Here is a 19726-nt window from a genome sequence, read left to right as displayed (position 1 = left end):
TTTACTTCTGGTGAGTCAACATGGTTAGTGCTAGTACTAAAGGAACTACTCTGCAATCCAACATCTTGAGTTAAGTAAAGCCAGGTAAAAATAAAAAATTTGTTGTTCTTTCACACAGACTTTCTACAGAATGCCAAACAAAGCTGTGACAGACATCTGAATAAAAAAATTGTTCTGTAGAACTTAAATACAAAAACCTAATCTCCTTTATTCACTCGCTAACTTACAAACGTCACAGAATCTCACTGTAGTAGGCTGTGAACACGTAATTAAAACACTGTTAAGAGACAGACACACAAAGAGCTTAATGAATACTGCATATTAAAGATCCTACTACACTAATTCTTGGTATTGAAGAAGCTCATAAAGCCTCTCTGTAAAGATTACACAAGTTACGGTTAAGGCGGGGGCATGCTCAGGAAAGCCAGACATGGTTAAAGCATTCCATATTCCTGATATTAAGTCTTACCAAAGTCCCAATGTAAGTAAAACCTAGCCCACTCCATGGCTCTCTTCCTCTCCCTGCTCTGACTAAAAAACAAGTGTCACGGTTTTAACCGAGCTGGCAACCAAACAGCACGCATCTGCTCACTCGCCCTCCCTTGCCCCCAAGGGATGGGAAAGAGAGTTGAAGGGGTAAAGGGAAGAAGACTCATGGGTTGAGGCAAGAACAATTTAATAAGTTAAATAAAATAAAATTAAAAGTAATAATGACAATAATAATAGTAATAATAATAACAATAATAGTAATAATAATAATAGAATACATAAACAAGTGATACACAGTGCAATTGCTCACCACCTGCTGACCAACGCCTGGCCCTGGTCAGTGATCCCGGAGGAGAGAAATCCCGAAACCACATTCCCAGAAAAGAGTGAGCTTCCCAGCCAACCCTCCTCTACATACTGAGCATGACATTGCATGATATGGAATATTCCATTGGCCAATTTGGGCCTAAGCCCACATCCCAAGCCAAGGATTGTGAGTCATTGCTCTGGCTATGCTCCCTCCCAGTTTGTTATGCACCTGCATACTAGCAAAGCATGGAAAGCTGCAAAGTCCTAGATTTCTTAGCAACTAAAAACATCAGTATATTATCAACATTCTTCTCGTATCAAATCTCATACTAAACCCAAAACACAGCACTCTTCTAGCTACTAAGAAGAAAATTAACTCTCAGTCGAAACCAGGACAACTCTGCATCACCGTCTACAATGATTCTGATGAAATGCTAACACGTTTAAAAGTGCGTATGTTTTGAGAAATTCCCAATTTGAATATAGTGCAAGTCAATCAGATTCAATATCATAAGTGCAAGTTTTAGTATTTTAATACCAAAAATCTGACACGTACACTACTGAAGTATCTGTTTATAAACAATAAAGGACTTGCAAAACTGTAACTCGGATTCCTTCACTCCTTCAAAGCAGCAGCCAGGCTATTATAACTTTCCTAAATTCTCAAAAATTAGGATGATGTGTCTACAGTTTCACCTTCACCACTTACAATCAAAAGAAACATCCCATCTCTCAAGAAAATAAAAATCTCTCTGACTGAAAAAGGCAGATAGATATAGATATACACACACACAGACCCGCTACTGCAGCTATATATGACAATGAAGATATATGACAATTTCAAATGTTGGCATGATCTACCTAAAAAAAAAAAAATATACGTGTATATTTACATTATATTCACTCAGACACCCACACCAGGGCAGGTGGGGGTGTACAGTTTCCTCACATCCAGTCTTACTGGGTCTTAGAAATCCAGAGACCAAGGTTGCATTACGTAGCACTTGAACCTATTCCTTTAACTCTGTAAATACGTAATACTTGAGCCTTAACTGTCATTTGTTTAAAAAAAAAGATACTGCAGACTTATTAGATATGCCTGTCAAAGGCACTGTTCCTTTCTTGGAGTCTGTAGAGTCACAGTCTCCAGCTGTTCCCAGTTCTTTGCTTACAAGCTTCTTATGCATGTTCCAAATTATTTTAAAAAGAAAACAACAGAAAAATACAAAAAGGTTTCTTGCACTGAGAGTTGGATATGAAAGTAAGAGTTACTTAACCAACTAGCTGGTATGAAACACCATGGAATAAGAGGCATTTTGTTCTAGAGTCTACCACACACTCAGCTTTAATCCACTCATGAATTCAGTTTCAACAAGTAATAAAAATATTTAAACTATATACATGTTGTCAAAGGAGGTCAGGCTAGGTATTTTGTACATAATAACCAATTTGTCTGTTTAATAAAGACCACAATACAATGTACCATTTTTAGTAAGATCTGAAAGATTTGTGCGCATCGCGTTAATCAGTTTTAATGAAAGCAAACTGAAAATGATTAGTCTGAAGTGCCTAGAAGCACCAAAACTCATTAAAACTGTATTTCATTAAATAACACCCTCACTCGTTAGCTGAATCCTTCTACTCTATCTCTAGATAGAATTCTACTACTGAAATAAACTACCTTGTGAACAAAGACAATAACTTTAACAAGTTTATTAATAGTAGAACATATAGAAAGCAAAACTCACCTGTGTCTGTAAAAGACTGGATATCGTAGGTAAGGTCAACACTTAAATTTTCAGAATTTTCGGTTTTCTTAAACACCAACCCAATCACCCACATTGTACGGTATTCTTCCCTGGAAAATTTTATATAAAACAGTCACATAATACTGACGGAAAAACTGAATAATCTATTAAATTATCTGCTGCAATAGACAACAGTTGTACATTTTAGCTCCACTAGCAATGAAGAGCTAGTCACAGAAAGGCAAAAAAACAAAGCTGGCTTAACAACATTCCCTTTTCATTAGCAATACAGAAAGTCATGAAACACTGACGCATTCATCTCCAGCAAACTTAATGAACTAAGATCACCAGCAGACTGCTTCACTCACCTGTGCTTCTGTATAGATTTGCTCATTTTTAGGAGTTTCAACTAGCTGTTGCAACTGTAAAGGAAATGGGTTTGGAAGCAGATTTTCAGCACCTGACCCTCAAAGTAATTAGCATCTATTTCCTGACTAAACAGCTTCCATTCTGCCACCTAAACTTCTCAACTCTCAAATTTCTCAGCTGTAACTGACCACAAAATGCTTTTCAAGTAAGAGAGGGTTCCCTTTGACAGCTCACCTTCACAGAGCATACACAGATGAACAACTATATTCTGTTACAGAATATAGTGTAACACCTCTATAGCAGCTCAAGACACTTAATGTTTTAATTCAAATGTCTTTTCCCTCTATAACTATTTCAGAAGAACGCGGTTTTCCAATCAATCAATGAACAAATTTAGGCAGGCAGGTAAAAGATCATACATCCTTTACACTAGAAAAACGACCTTTCCTAAGAGCATTGCCCGCATCAAATCCTCTGAAACGAGCCAACTGGAGCCTGTCATTATGCAGGCAGTTCTGGCTGTATTTACCCACTGAAATGGTGCTAAAGCGGTACTGCCTGTTTTTGTCTAACTTCACTTGCAACATGTATGTAATTTATGAATACTATTTTTAAAAAACGTAGCACCACACTGTCACTTGAAGCAGCTGACACCTGGAAAAGGCTACGTGGAAGGTAAACAAGGCTTTTCACATACGTTCTCAGTGAAGACAAAAGTTTCTTCCCCATTCTTACATTTCACAGAAAAACATAATTCCTTAAAAGTTAATTACAACACTACCTAGAAACAAAATAAAGTCTTTAAAAGAGTGCTTAGTCCACACACTTGGAATCATTCTTTTGAGTGGAGGAGGAGGGGGTGGCAGAAGGGGGAAGGAGTTGAAAAATATATATAATCCTGAACAATTTGAAGTGCTTGGTATTCTCTCCACCGTTTCCACATCCCGAGGAATTCTAACATCAGCCGTTACAAAGTTTAAATTGTATGCATCTTAACTGCTAAATTTAATAACATTAAATGTACTCAGTTACTCAAGATTTCAGTTCTACTGTGCCTGATGTTATACTCAATTCCCAGTGCTGCCTCATAATTAAAACTGTCTTACCAACTGATGCTAGATGCTTAAACAACAGCAGCTAAGTAGCAGTAGCTAATGCGAATTATTGGTAAGAAATTATGCAATTAATACAATTGATAGCAAAAATATATTATTTCCTTGAAGTAATTTTCTGGCTTAGAAACATTCTTATACAGAATAAAGGATATCTAATTTTACAAATAGTACTTGAGAAGAGCTTAAAACTGTTTGCCTTTAGATGCTGTCATTAAAATTAATCCATTTAATATTCTACAAAAATGCTAGTTTATTAATTAATTGTTATTTTAGCTAAGCTAGTTCCTCAGAGTTACATGAAAAAATAGTTCTGCTTACTTGTCAGGATTCTCCTTGGGTGCTGGGAATGACTGTGGATTCACATGAGCCAGTGTAATGAATTCATTCTTCTCCAGGTTTCCAACTAGAATACGGATTTTTGATTCCACCAAGCCCACCCTGCATAAATGTCATTTATTAGCAAGTTCTCATTAATATAACAGGAGTATCTAACTTCATATATCAGGGTTAAACCCTCAACATTCTCCTTATACTAATATTTGAGACTATAAACGAACTAGTGCACTATACATGACAGATTAATTCAGATCAATAAACCAAGTGAGCACATTACAAAAACTAATGCAAGGGAAGCTTAAGAATGCCCTGAAGCTCTCATTATGGTCTGATTTTACAAATGGAATTAAACAGCAAGACATTACACAACAGCAAAAGGCAGTCAGCAAGAAACTCCTACATATTTCTCCAATATTCTTTTGCCTTCAGACGATGAATTTTAAAGATGAAGAAATTCCTAATATCTGAAAATCTTAAAACTTCTCTCATAAAAGAGAGCAGAAACAAAGGAAAGAGGCATATCTGTTTGGAGAAACAGTATTTCTAGATATAGGAAACTACCTCCTCACAACTGCTTTTCAAAAAAGCGCGTAAGGCTTAAGAAAATAGATTAATGAACCTGATAGCGCTGTGAAGAAGCAAAATTCAAGTGACAGCCTTAATCCCCTGGTTCTTAATTTTTACTGTTTTTCAGAATCATCCCATCTTCATCTGTTTAATTTTGAAACACTGAAGCTCCACTTCGTTTCATTAAAAAGTACACTAAATATTCCCTTGTGTCCAAGGTGACAGGTTTTTTGTTTGGTGGGTTTTGGTTTTTTTTGTTGTTGTTTGGTGGGTTTTGGCTTTCTTTTATATAGCACACATTATACTCACCATTCTAGTCGCTGTTTTTCTGTCGGTGCGCTTGCTAGAAGTACAATATAATGCCTTTGGAGATAAAGACAATATGCTATTCTATTTATACTTCTAAAACTAGACATTCAAACCTTAACATTAAAACTTTGCATTAAGTTCTACATTTCAAACTACGGATTATTAGCTTAAGTATATACCCTATAATAAAATTAAGCACTGTTAAGCAGACAAAGGGGCTATGCCCCCCAAGCGTGACTAATGGACTTCTTGAAACATTTCAGATTTTAGGGACATTTGCAACTACGCTTTAATACCAGTAACCTTAATTAAAGGCTAGAAAACCTTAATAAAAGACTAGTTGAAAAACAGTACAGATATTTCAATACCTAATGAGATCAGGGATTTAGTTGACTACTAGAGATTCCTTGCATGTAAAAATAATTGTACACAAACATCTATACATATGTCAGTAGTCTTAGTTGCAACATTATTTCTGAATAGTTAGAAGAGTGGTTAGCATATATTCATTTGTTGAAAGTAAACAATAACATCAAGTGTGGTATAAGAAAAAATTTATATCTGCATATTAAAATTGTCTGAAGACACTTATCTGAAACTTCACAAGGAATGTTTCGTCTGATGATAATTCTTAAGCTCTCAATTATATTCCAGGATAATCAGTGTATACTCACTGAAAGTAAATTTCAAAGAAACAGTACACAAAGCAATGCTATTTTAAACCAAGAAGTCCAGAGAGTAGAACGGGAGATGATTACTTTTAACTTGAGTTCACAATGAGGGAGGCAGTGGAACCTTACATGTCTACAGTCAAGTTTTTTCAGAAATTTAGCTGGGAAGTCTATTTTAACATCCTAGGTCGTCCAACTTGGCATTACTCTATGCTGATATGGTATATTTAAGTATTTTCAGAGTTGGATTTAAAGAACAATAGCAACGTGAGGGATTAGACCCTAGCACATAACACCTCACAGAAAGGAACGTAAGGTCAACGATGGTGAAAAACTATGGTGCAAAAGGAGTCCTCTGATACTATAGGCCTTCAAGTAGTAACAATAAATCAAAATCAACGGATCAAATCAGTAACTACATGTTTCTGTACTTATCTTTAGGTGGCAAAACTACATGCTAATTGCTGCTTTGAATTCAGCCAGAGAAGGTCAATGAAGTACGAGGACTGGAAGAGAGACGTTTTGGAGAAACAACTTCCCAATTTGGAATAGGGCACTTAATCTACTTATTTTTGGCATTATTAACTTCTTCATAGAAAAATGTTAGGGAGTTTTTCCTTTTATCTTATTGAAATCCTCATTTTAGATACTTCTAGGATACCATGGCTCAATTATTTATATTCTTAAAATATCTGAATTATTGCTTGGGGGGAGAATAAATATATAAGTGTAATAGATTTTCCCAGAAAGTGAAATCTCTCTGGGAACACACATTCTGCCAACTCAAGTGGAATTACCTTAAAAAAAAAAACAACACAGTCCTTTACTCAAATTATTTATGAGAAGTTACTCATTTCTAATTATCAATTTCTTCTAAGAAGCACTAGATATACAACTATCATCCATAAGATTCCTACATCAACATACCACACACAGTTGCAGAAAGTTTCATTTAGTAGGAAAGACAATTTAAGCTTTTTGTTGTTTTTAAACCATGTATGAACTGAAAGACACAAATCTCAAATCTGCAAGGATTTGAAGAAACTCAGTTTCCAATTACTTATTAGCTCTTTGAAACAAACTTCTGAAGAATAATTAAAAAAAAAAAATGAAGTCTCAACTAGCTTGTGAGCACCTAGAAAAAAAAAAAACTAGGCCTTATTTATGAAGGAAGTTATCTATTTTTGCTCAGGTAGTGCTAGCAGCTAGCTGAAAAAGAAAGAAAAAGAAAAGATGCAATTTCTACCTTCCCCCTCCTCACAACTGTTAAACAGTTCTGAGGGGGAATTAAAATCACGGGAAATCTGGTATTGCCATTTTCTGTAAAATGTAAATAGCACAAGCTGTTAAAAATTGAGACATACTTAGAGTCTCAAGGTCTCACTTCTAAATTTTACAAAGACAAGATTTGTTATCAGTTCTTCATTCATAATTTTAATCACAAAGAATACGACCAATTCAGAAGTAACTGTTACTTCATGATTAAGAAAAAACAATTCTGAAGTTAAGCTTCTATCACTCAGTGGTGATTTTCAGATTTTGTTTTATTTTGAAGTATGAGTTTGGTCTTTTTTGTTTGCTGGTTTAGGCGTTTTGGTTTTTTTTTTTTTTTAGAAACCGGTGCTGTTCCTCTCCCATTATCTCCCTATCAGCATTACATGTTCATAAAAATAACCTAATGTAGATGTTATCAAATTGTCTTATGCCATTAACTCCTGTACCTACAAAAAAAAAAGTATTTTTAAGAGTCATTCTACTTTCTGAAAAAAACAAGAACACCTGAACATGTTCATTTCAATTTGTCTTTAATAAACTGTCCAGGATTTCTACTTTAAATTATGCAGTGCTTTAGATGAAGCCTTATCAAGGCAAGCATTCAAGTGCCTTCTAAAAGGTACGTTTATATTCTATTTATTTAGCAGGATATCTGTCTTTAACAGAGAAACAATATGCTAGAGCTCATTAAATGAGTGTTCTGTCTCTCATCACCACACTTCCCTCCTGGTTTTAAGCTGTAATAATTTCATTCTCATGTAGTATTTTTTACATAGATCCATCTGAAATTATTATTGTCATTTCCCTGTAAAAAACCACATCCAGCAAACATATGTTCTTTATTGCTGTTTCCCCCCACATATGAAAAATTTAAGCCTACATGAAGGGCAGATAACACTAACTCCAAGTAACTGCTGACAGTTTAAAATCAAGAAAAATAAATAACAAATAAAACCAGATTCCCCCATTTTCTAATCTGCTCCTGTCATGTAAGTAAGCAGTAGCCTCCAGACTTCCTTGGTCACACATCACTGAAGTTTGTTTATTTTAAACACAGCTAATAAGTCAAAAGTGTTTATGAACTACATTGATGTTTAGCAACTGATTGCCATTTAGAGTGATAACAGATCATTAAAGCTATGCTTTCAGGGAAAAAAAGAATGTTTATAAAAGTAAGTCTCAGAGCAAGGATCAGATGTTCTCTGATATGGCAGAGCACTACACACTGCTTGAATTTCAGCAGGAACAAGTGTAGGCATCTACAATTTTAAAAGCAGGAGAATATGAAGAAGGGAAAAAAATAATCCGAAACATCTAGCTTTCAGATGCAGATCTGAGCAACAGAGTCACACTTATTGCATACTGATGACTGTATATAACGATTTTATTTTTTAAAGGTTACTAACCAAAGCTTTAAATTAACTTACTAAGGTAAAACAGAGAAAACACTGAGTAATTTAAATTAAAGCAGGCTCCATAACACCATTTCACAGTTTAAAAAAAATAATTAAAGCAAAGACATTTTGTGCAAAACATACAAAACCTGGATATTTAATGTTGGCAAGAGAAGCTTTTATTGCTAAAACTGGTAAAACGGCTAAAGCTGGTACACAAAAAGCTATATTAAAATGGAGATTATTTCAAATTACATTTAATACTTCCTATTTTCTCCTAGTTTTCAAAGAAACAAAGAAAACGTACTAGGGAACTTATTAGCAACCTCTTGAGCAGAAACTGATTTGTCTGCAGCCCATTTTTAACTTCAAAAAAATAACATAACCTTACAGTGTTCTTTTAAGTGTTTTCAAACTTAATCTCCAAGGTACAACATAAAAGCCATCCAAATGTTTTAAAGCTTTTATCATGCAAAAGGTATAGAAACAAAACACAGACACATTATGAAGGTCATCAGTCTCTTTTAATGGGGGAACTGTATATTTCAATCTTGTTTAGATTAGTACATAACCAACCAACCACCCAACACAGAAACAAGTGTAAAATATATTTGATCTTGATTCAAGAAAAATGGGTCTCCCATTTCAAACTGAGGGCAAAGAAGATGTAGTCCGTACTTTAATAATCCATATTTATTATAAAATACAACTTTCAGCAAGTCCATATACATTTAACATGCTTCTGCCCCACAAGTATATTACTAGAAACCCTAAAAACGTGGAGTGTGAACTTCAGTATTTCCCTTAGAGACATTACAAAATCAGAGAAGCTAAGTGCGAAAGAGTATTAATAAAGAGCCAAAAGCCTTAAGCTTTAATGAAAAAAAAAATCTAGCAATAACTGGTACATCTAGCAGTTAGTCAACACAATTGCAAAAGTATCTTTTATTATCAGAGTGAACTGTTGACTATATTGACAGAAGAAAACACACAGTTTCAAGTATGTATTCATCTTAAATATTGACCTTCAGAATTAGTTCTTTTAATATCTTGTTTCCTGGGAGGCGAGACCCATTTTTAGAATGCTTACTGACACCACTAGAGAACAATTCTGTTTGTCAAACCAGCTGATATGTCTTCAATTTTATTGGTAGCATACCAATTGTATAGTTCACTGGTGACGTTCTAAATATCTGGTCAGAGACTAACAGGTTGCTGAAATAACATGTTAAAGACCAAAAAAAGTATCTGAGGAAATGATTCATCTTCTAAGAGAAAGGACAATAGTGCATTCACTCCCCCATTGTATAGAAAAATCCTAACAGCACACTTACGGAAGTCAAATGTATGTATATTTAAGAATGTATATTTAAGATCCTATGCTACAAAGCATTAGATATTTTAACTGATAAAACTTAAAATATTCTGCCATGCCATAAAATACATACTTGTACTTTTGAAAGAAGTTTGGAGCTTCAAAAAGTTTGGACCACTCTGCCTTACTCAGCAAAATTTCATCTGTGATAGCAAGACCTAAATTATAAAAAAACATTTCAACTTGTTTTTTTTTTTAAATACACGTTAGTACTCAGAGTAAAAACAGCTTATTAACTTAACAAAGGTTATCACAAATTACTTCTCCCCTTCAAATTTAAAGGAACTTATCAATAAGCTTCATATTCCAGTCACACCCTATGTGGTCATTAGTACCTCAATAAAATATATTTAGAAACATATGTTAATTGATCAGACTGATTATTTCACCTATTTTTGCTTTGCAATGTAACACAGCTCAATTTAATCTTTTGTGTATGCCAAGTAACTACTCCATCCAAAGAGGAGAGATTTTTTTTTTCCCTTACAGTATTTGAATCATCTATTGTGCCAGGCATTGTACAAGGCAAAGGAAAGGTGAAACAATAAGCTACTGCTCTACCTGAGCACACTACTGGTAGTTGCTCTCTGTATCAAGTCTACTCCTTGCTTTGACAACATATTTTCTTATCTACTATAATTGTCCAAGTAGATTACTAGGATAAATCTAGAGGACTCATCCCTGAGTGAGTATACTGTCTTATATTAGGCCTAGAAATGGCCATCAAACGGGATTACTACAGTAATCTTCCATGTGGCAGGACACAATCTAAAGTCACTAAAATAAACAAAGATATTGTACCATTAATTCTCATTTTCAGAGCACAAGGCATTCTAATTAATTACCCTCAGTTTCTAAGAGTGAAGGACAGATCCGCAGAGTCTCTACTCATCTTGGACCTTTAAGCCACATCAACCTAAGAGACCAAGCTCTACCTCCCTCAGAAGAGAGTCTCATGTCAAGAAGCTGTTTCAATATCCTCCCACCTACCCCTCAGAAAGCACACTCATAATGGAACTATTTTAAATCTGTTTGAATACATTTATATAGAGAGCATAAGAGAATACTTACCTTGTTTAAATTCCTCAACCATGACCATCCGTGTGGAAACGGACACATTGTAGGTAGAGTTCTGCTGTGGGTATGCTGGTGTAATTATAGGCATAAGATGGTACCTATCACTGGGGTTTACCTATATATAACAACAGCCAATCAGTTTTCTTCAAGCATACATATGAGTTAACAAATTTGGACTTTTCCCTTTACTACAAACAAGTCTAAGATGTTCTAAGAGATCTTAGTTTGCAGACCACGTAAATTTCCCATAGTTCAGAGAAAGTTTAGAAAATAAGATAATAATGCTTTCACAAAGGACATTGCTCTGAACCACAGTGCTGTGAGAGGACTGTAACTTGTCAGCACATCGAGATCAAGTTGCAGGCATTCTAAGTCCAGAAATATCAACTGAACAGAACATTTTCTCTCTTTAATTAGCTTGTGATCATGTCAAAACAAGGATACCTTATCACCACATAAGCACCTTCAGAAGAATGACTGTCTTCAGACCTCGTGAAAAATATTTTCTATTTTATTTTTGTAACCCTACTGAAAACAAAGAGCCACCTTAAGACTAGAGGCTCCAGGCAACCTGACAGAAGCATCACTTGCGTTAACATCTCTTTTATTACACAGCACACCGGGAAACAAAAAAAGAGATAAAACAGACAAACGAAACATTTGAAGTAGCATTAGGGTAGCAATCTTCTAGATGGTAATTTAAAGATAAAAACCTGTCATTAACTTACCCCACTTTGTTTAGCTACTACAACACAGGCAGTTCCCATCACACACTGACCTCGGATCCCCTATCCCAGGCATCACAAGACTCAAGAACACTTTTTTAACTGTTTCACATTATTTAAACATGGACTTTTGTCAACCAGAAAAAGAGATTTGAAGTACAAAACGGCATAGAACAACTCAACCTCTGATGCTTACGCTATTCACTAAAAATATTAGTTGAACACTAACTATTCTAAAATTGACAAAACAGCACTGAACACATTCATGCTACGGCCTACTGAAACCTCAGAACATGAGCTGTGCTTCTGCTGCCAGCTGTTTCATTGACTGCCTGAAGGACATGAATGTCTAATGTCCTTAATGTAAGTGCTACAAAGATAGAGCTCAATTATAATAAATAATGTACAAAACAAGACTTCAAGTTATGGTCTTCTTCGGTCCAAGACGAAAAGACAATTACTGCAACTATGTGGAACCAAATATATCCAGTTGTGACTGTTGCACTAAAGTGAATTCAATATACTTGCAAAGTAACAGGTTTTAAGTCAGAAGCAAATGGTTTTAAGAAGTTTTTCAAAAATGCATTTCTTTAAAGCATATATCTAATTACACTGAATATTTATTAAAATCACTTATTGTAAAAGTTGGGAGTAAAAAGTACATTGTTCAGCAAGTGTGCTTCAAGTGGTCAGTTTATAAAATTAAGCTAACTTCATTCCTCACTCAGGAGAACTAGAAGTTACTTATAAAGAAGACATAATACCAAAATATTAAGTTTAACAAACCCAAAATGAAGCTCACCTAGGATTGTTTAAGCAACTGAATTTATTGTACAGTGTGACTTATAGGGGAAAAAATAATACACTAACCCTTGGGTCCCATACAGGCAAATTAAGATTGCATTCTTCTGGCTGTTTCAATAGCACTGGATTTGGCCATTCCCTGTTCAAAAAGATTGTAGCACTGAATAAGACTATTGGATACAACCATGTATGTTCAACAAACAATACTTTTGAATGCCATCCTTCCTAACCCTGCTCTCAAGGTATAGCGTCATTTCCTCAAGACTAAGCTGGTCTAACTGGGTTAAATAAGCCGTATTGCTAAACTACAATACAGCTGTAATCAGCTTCTCCAGGGCATCAGAACAACGAATTTTCTGCAGTCTTGGAGCTGTATAACCACTGGTTTAGGTAACAAAAGCAAACTCCTCTAAATTCTTCTTTAAATACATCTATGAAAGAAATTTCTTTGTGAAGATTGGAATTGGGTCCATCTTCAAGCTAGCTGTTTCAGGGACAAACTACAGAAGAAACAACCAGCAGGATTAGAGCATTACAGTACCATTACAAAACATATGTATTAAAAAAAACTCCAATCAATACAAAAAGAAGCCATGCTGAATGAAACACTAAAGAAAGAAAACACTCCTTCAAGCCATCTCTACTCCCGTGCATCCAGTTATCTTCTTATAAAGAGCAGAAACCAGTTAATCTGTTGGTATTTGTGCGTTAATGCTCCTACGCTACGCACATATAGAAGGGACAGCAGTGTAAGGGACACGTTGAACAGAGCCTGTAACCGTTTCTCCTCTATTAGCTCAGTATGGCAAGGTATTGTTAAGCACTAGAGGCTATAAAGCCTATGGACTCAAGACAGTAAAACTGCGCAAAATATCTTCACGTTAAGAAGGAAAGATACTACTACTTGAAGTAAAGCAACCACTCAGTACAATGATTCTTAAAATCTATAATGTTTCATGAAGAATATAGGTATCCAGACACACTCTTTATGAATGAATACTCTTTTTCTTGAATTTACAAAGTACACTTCTGTCCCATTCATTCTAAATTTACTTGGACTGTTCCCATCACTCCCAGAGTTATTCAAACCATCTTTCTGAGGTAACTAGCTCAGGAGTATGAAACCATATGTAATTCCAAAACATCTACCTCGCCACGCTGACGATTAAAAAACACGCTTTTGCCACTGGTTCTCCTGAATTGCATTTAATCTATGTGCCTAAACACACCTCCTTTTCCTATTATCTCAGTATCTGAATGTTAAAAGACTTTACGTTTTGGGGTGTCTGCTCTTATTCTGCACTATATAAGTATTTTATCTGAAGAGCAATGTTGAGTTACAACAAATACTTAAGAAAATTTTAATTAAAAACTGGGTGGTGGTGTTTTGGATACTTCAAGAACAAGACATGTTGGATGACTCACTGAAAACCTCAAGCTAACAACTCTCTGGCAGCAAGAACAACGCTTATAACTACCATCTTAATCTGGCAACAGCTGAAAGTGATACCATAAAAACAGGACTAAAATTTAGTGTCTACAAACAATTTTATTTTAGTGTTATCTAAATTAAAAAAAACAACATACCATTTAGAAAATACCAAGAAAAACTTATGTACAAGAGTTGATGCTATTGCATTTGGATAAAGCTGGCAAGTTCTTGCTACTAGCATAGCCCAGGAAACACCGCCAAGGAAACCTAGTATATTGGAATAGATGTTGTGGCCTGTGGATTCAGAAGGAAAGAGACAAAAGGAGTGAGTTACCAGTAACCATAAGAGTTAATGAAAACTTCACAAATTTTTGAATAAAACTGCTTACGTTTTGCCCACAGTTTGATAGCTCTCAGTGTTAACCTGAAGTTGTCAATGTTTGGTACTAGATGCAGAATTTCATCGGTTACCCGGCAACCTGTCAAAAGAAAGAATCCATTAAGCTTGCTGGCTCTAAAGTTTTTTGCTGGCTTACCCTCTTCCACCTTCAAAGCTTTTAAACTTTTTAGATCAGCATGCTGGAAACTCATCACATATTTTCATCGCTTTTGTTTTGAATTAGGAAGCTTAACATATTTTGTTTTTTTTTTTCTTTTTTTTTTTTTTACCGTTTTACAGCAGCACTCAGGAAGAAAATTCATGCACACATAGTTAAAGTTTTGGATATCTTGACTTTCTGTTATTAATGAACTATTTAAGAAATACATGAATTTTAAGTTCTGCTGTTAAAGGATTACACGTAGTGTATGTATCATAGTACACATGGACAAATTAAAAAAGCATGAGTTGTCACAGACCTACAGAAAACCTGGAAGTCATAGGTCAAAGTTTTGTTTGAATCTGTGAAAAAAGGCTAAAACCAATAGTTTTTAGACATATGAGTTGTATCATTACTGTGATGCGATATTTTCAGTCTTATGAATAATATTAGAGATGATCACATTAACTGCTTTTTAAATTTTTTGTTTAAATCAAGAATAAGTAGTTGCTCATAGTTACTAAATTGTTGCAGAGAGCTGGTTCCAAGAAAACAATATTATCTAAGGCTAGGAGTTCCTTTCAAAGCAAGTGAGAGGCAAATATGAATTCTAGAGACTACATAAATGTGAATTTCACAAAACAGTGAAAGTTGCTGTGGCAATCTCAAATTATCAGGTTTTCAGCTCATAACAGAAGTCAGTGGTATACCAGCATGCTCCTCCTCCCTGACAAGTTGCATACAGGTCCCTACCATCCTGTACATAAATAACCATTTTTTAAGCTGTAGTATTATAGAAAAGTTAAGGTTACACAAGCCAGTAAGCTACTAAAGACCTGAACTGAAACTGACAGTATTTTGATATCCCAAATTTATCACTGAAGTAATTTTGTGTATGTTTATGCATATTAAACATACAAATCAGAAAACATGCATACACGTATTTACAGAGATAGCGCTCCACATAAGTCTTGCAAGTCCCATCAATTTCTAGGAAGCACCATTTACTACTCAAATAAAAGAAACAATTTTATAGATACCTACCCAACAAGAAACAACCCTTCTGACAAAACAGAGATACAAAACTGGCTCTGACTTCATCTCTAGATATGGAGTTGCTACGTTTTCACTCAAGTCCACAACTAAACTACTGTTATCAAACAATCTACGACACCTATTAAAAGATTAGACGAGACGTTTACATGCAAAACTGTATATACATACCATTAAGACTTCGTATGCATCTAATGTCTAAATTTTTAAGTAGGCTATCGTCTCGTAGGTCTAAGTCCTCGGGAATAGTTTGCAGTGCTAATCTTGCAAACAAAATATCAATCTTAAAAAAAAGAGATAAGACATTAGAAAACTGTTCTTTCTTCTGTAGAATTAATTCTGTAGCCCATTTTCATCAAGTTTACTAGTAATAACAGTAGTCTTCCTAGTACAAAGAATCTCTTTAAACAATACATACTAACACCCTTCACAGACGTTTAAACAAACACTGTCAGATGCTTCATCTATCTTACAGCTCCTTTTTCAAGAGGATAAAATGCACATTAAGATCAATACAGAACCAGTACGCACATAAAACTATGCTGACTGTCAATGCAAATAAAAATTATTTGGCAACAGGCACCACTTCTAGGTGCGGAATACAAAATCCTACTATGTCAGAGCAAGTCATGAAAACGTAATTGAGTTTTAACCTAAATATTCTCAAAATTATTACTGAATTACAGAAAAAGTAGGAGACCTTTCCCATCCAGCACTGTAAAGCACACATGCAATTAGTTGCCTCTGTATAGGACCAGTATCTATGAAAAGTCTAGATACCTGATTACAGAAAACAGCAAGTTCTGAAAATCTGGCAAGATACTGAGCAAGTGTATAAATTTCATCAATTTTTTTTTACTATTACTTCTGCAACAATTTTTCATCATAGGTTTTCTAGGTCAAGACCACGTAAGATACTCTTCAGTACAGAACCAGAGTTTTACATTGTCCCATACACAGCAGGAATATCTACACAGAGCAGAGAAGTCAATTTGCCTTTCCAGTCTTAGACTAGGGATCAGTCAGAACGAGGAGAACATGAAATGCATATCAGCAGCTGGTCTGCTAGGCAACAAGCCCCCTTCACAAGATGAGGCTTTTAATCATCGCAAATTGGTAGTACTTCACCTACAATATGATGAAATATGTAGTGCTATTGCACCAAGAACAAAACCGTTATAGTTACTTCAAATTAATTCAGATAAAGCTGAAGATATCTTAAAATGAGTTAAGTTTTTGTAGGTGCTTGTAACCCTCAATCCATCTGTTTTAAACTATGAAGTACTCCAAAGAAAAGTAATTTCTGAAGTATTCAGTGAGCTTTTGATTTTAAAGTCTTTAATAGCTGGTCTTAACAACATTCTGCAGTACAAGTAGAAGTTTCTACTTAAGACAAAAGTACTGCTTTTCAATGTAAAACAAGTTCAGAATTAACTTCAGCTTGAAGTTCTGTTCTGATCTCTAGAAGGCCTAGCACTTCTAATGATTCAAAGTTCATTGACAATAAAAGGATTTTTCAAATCAAGAAATGAATAACCTATGTCTTTTTTTGGGGCAGAGGGCAGTACAGGGAATCACTTTTCTACAGGAAAAACAACAAAAAAAATCAAGTAGGTTCTTGTTTATTTTAAGCAAGAACATAGAATGCATATGTAAAAACTGGTATTGGCAGAAACTTCTTAAGTTTAACTGACAGGATGACCACAAAACTACAGTCCTTTTCCTCACTTCAATGGTTTTCTTTACAGAGAGAATAACTTCTGACACTTATTGTCTGCATTAGGAAAAGAAAAATTTAATTAAAATCTGATAGTGACATACTGGGCACAGAAATTGTGGCCTAACAACACCTGAATATGTAAAAAGAGTGCCTATGATAAATTAGCATTCAAGACTAGAGAACTCTCATGCAACTCTCAGCAACATGGGTTAAGTCTCAGTCATAAGCCTAAGCCATCAGACCCCATCAATAAATTATTATGTTGGAGCAAGATACTACTCCTCTTATAGTAGACAATTCTTTTATTCCCCTATTTAGGCTTGGATTTTGAATTCCATTTTTTAAAAAAGGAGAGACAACCGGCTTGAATATAAACAGCTGGAAAAACAAATACAAAAAAAACAGACTAACCAGAGGATGTCTATAGCAAGTTTCAGTATTTAGAATAAACACCTAAGCTATGTAAACAGAAAACATTCTCTACAAAAACGTTCCTCATACCCAACTGTACATGGGCAGTAGTAAAACTGACAGGCTAGCTTACTGCACGGCATTATGTTTCTCTGCACATTGCTCTCATTTGGAGAAAATACATCTCATTGCCTTAGCATCAACTGCCAGTGACAACAAATAAGTAAAGCTGAGTGGATGAGGGCAAAGGGGGTGGTTCGTCTTTCTGAAACTCAAAAATTGCCAGTACCCTAACTATTGACCACTCGAATTGCAAGGCAGAGATTTAACTCAGACTGCGAGAGAAGGAACTGTCCAATCTTGCGTACAATACTACAGCTCTTCAAATCATGTCATATGTGAGAAGATGGGAATTAGCATGGGAATTCTTTTCCCACTGTGAAATATCCTTCTTATACCAACCAGTTACTGGTTGACATAACCCAGCTACAAGTCTGATCTACTGTGTGTATGAACAGTTCATATGTTTTTGTTTTGTCACCAAGAAAAGATGACAGGTTGACTATAAAACAGTCTGAGAAAGATTAACAGAGTATCTTTTGAAAGCAGTGTTCCTGTTTTCTCAGCAACTTCTCCCAAAATAGTAAAAACATCAAGTTAAACAAGTTTATCACTCCAAGAAAGCTGATCCATCAGTCTACAGCCACCAAAACCTTTGTTTTGGTCATGTTTTACAAATGTCCAAAGAGATCACAACAAAGGGGCTACCCAGTTTGCCTTCACCAGTACATTTTTGAGAAGTAACAAACATCACAAAACTAGTAGTAAGCACAAGGTATTGAAGCAAATCTGAATTTAAGATTCGGACAGTTAATCATTAGCAGCCAAAAATTTTTTGAAGCTACATTATTTATGAATAGAATTTCTATTAAATGTTAAGTTTTAATGCCAAGACTGGTACTCTACAGGTCAATAAACTAATCAGTACAAGTGGGTATCAGTACCTAAAAAAGAACAAGGAGGTATTCTACACACAGCTCTAAGTACATCAAGAAAGATTTGTTTCAGTCTTAAACCACCACTTTAAATTACACCACTGAGGACTGTTGTCGAGGACTTGCGCATGAACTTAGGAGAGTCACTTTAACAGCATTCATATTAATGAATACTACACAAGTTATGAAGATCCTGAAAACTTTGTTTTAACCATATTCTACCAAAACAAAGCAAAATATGATCTTTACCTCTATTCCATCAAAACAAAGTTTAATAACTGGGACAAAAGCTTCTTCAACAGCCTAGGGGGAAAAAAAGTTATATTTTCAGTATAGAGAAGAACATTTACAAGCAGTAGCTAGCAGGTTTAAACAATCATCATGAAATGCTATTTACACAGATACTTTTCTGTTTTCAATTTGATTTTTGTCAGCAATGCCTTTCTCCACCATTGAGGATTTATGCATTAAGCACTGATCTACTATATGTTACAGCTGTCTAGGTGTTAATTATAGCTCAAACTCAAACCAACCAGCTCTGATGATGTTACCTCAAGGTCCAACTCTCTTTCTCACTACGTATAGGACATGATCAAGCATCTTTTACTCCTCACAGCATCTCTTAAGTATTCTAAGGCCAACCTATGGGGACTCTTACTCTAAGAGGTCTGTTATTCCCATTGTTTCTGCAGTCAGTATTTTATGAGAAGTGATAAAGAGATCAATGTGTAACTATGCAATCTGACTTACCTAAACCAGTTGCAAGTCACCCGTCTCCAGAGTTCAAGCATCTTTTCTAAATGTGGTCAGCAATACAGTACTTTGACAAACAGTATCCATGATGAAACTTATGGAACTTGATGTCTACTCTGCCATCAGCTAGGAATACTACCTTCCTGAACTGAGCATCTGAACTAAATGTAGATCTGCAGAGCACTGCTTTCATAGAAGCAAAGAAACTGCATACCTCTGAATAAGAAATGTCAGAAACTGCCAGAGGCTAAACACGGATC

The 19726-nt window shown here is 35.1% G+C and overlaps 1 protein-coding gene across 6 annotated transcripts in view; it reads right to left on the bottom strand.

Annotated features, from left to right (window-relative positions):
- The window catches only part of PAPOLA (poly(A) polymerase alpha), a 48096-nt gene that overhangs the window by 12351 nt on the left and 16019 nt on the right, over positions 1 to 19726 (bottom strand). For all 6 annotated transcript variants that reach the window (XM_086613204.1, XM_086613199.1, XM_086613201.1 and 3 more), the window contains exons 6-15: positions 18963 to 19016; positions 15759 to 15870; positions 14385 to 14474; positions 14151 to 14289; positions 12630 to 12702; positions 11029 to 11149; positions 10031 to 10115; positions 5243 to 5296; positions 4349 to 4468; positions 2547 to 2656 (exon numbers count right to left, since the gene is read on the bottom strand). In XM_086613204.1, the coding sequence (XP_086469330.1) occupies positions 2547 to 2656; positions 4349 to 4468; positions 5243 to 5296; positions 10031 to 10115; positions 11029 to 11149; positions 12630 to 12702; positions 14151 to 14289; positions 14385 to 14474; positions 15759 to 15870; positions 18963 to 19016 (958 nt within the window). The remainder of the gene's footprint in view (positions 1 to 2546; positions 2657 to 4348; positions 4469 to 5242; positions 5297 to 10030; positions 10116 to 11028; positions 11150 to 12629; positions 12703 to 14150; positions 14290 to 14384; positions 14475 to 15758; positions 15871 to 18962; positions 19017 to 19726) is intronic.

The sequence above is a fragment of the Tauraco erythrolophus genome, chromosome 6, assembly GCF_009769465.1.
Source record: "Tauraco erythrolophus isolate bTauEry1 chromosome 6, bTauEry1.pri, whole genome shotgun sequence".
NCBI lineage: Eukaryota > Metazoa > Chordata > Aves > Musophagiformes > Musophagidae > Tauraco > Tauraco erythrolophus.
The sequence above is the reverse complement of the archived record's forward strand: the minus strand, read 5'-3'. Positions and strand labels throughout refer to the sequence as shown.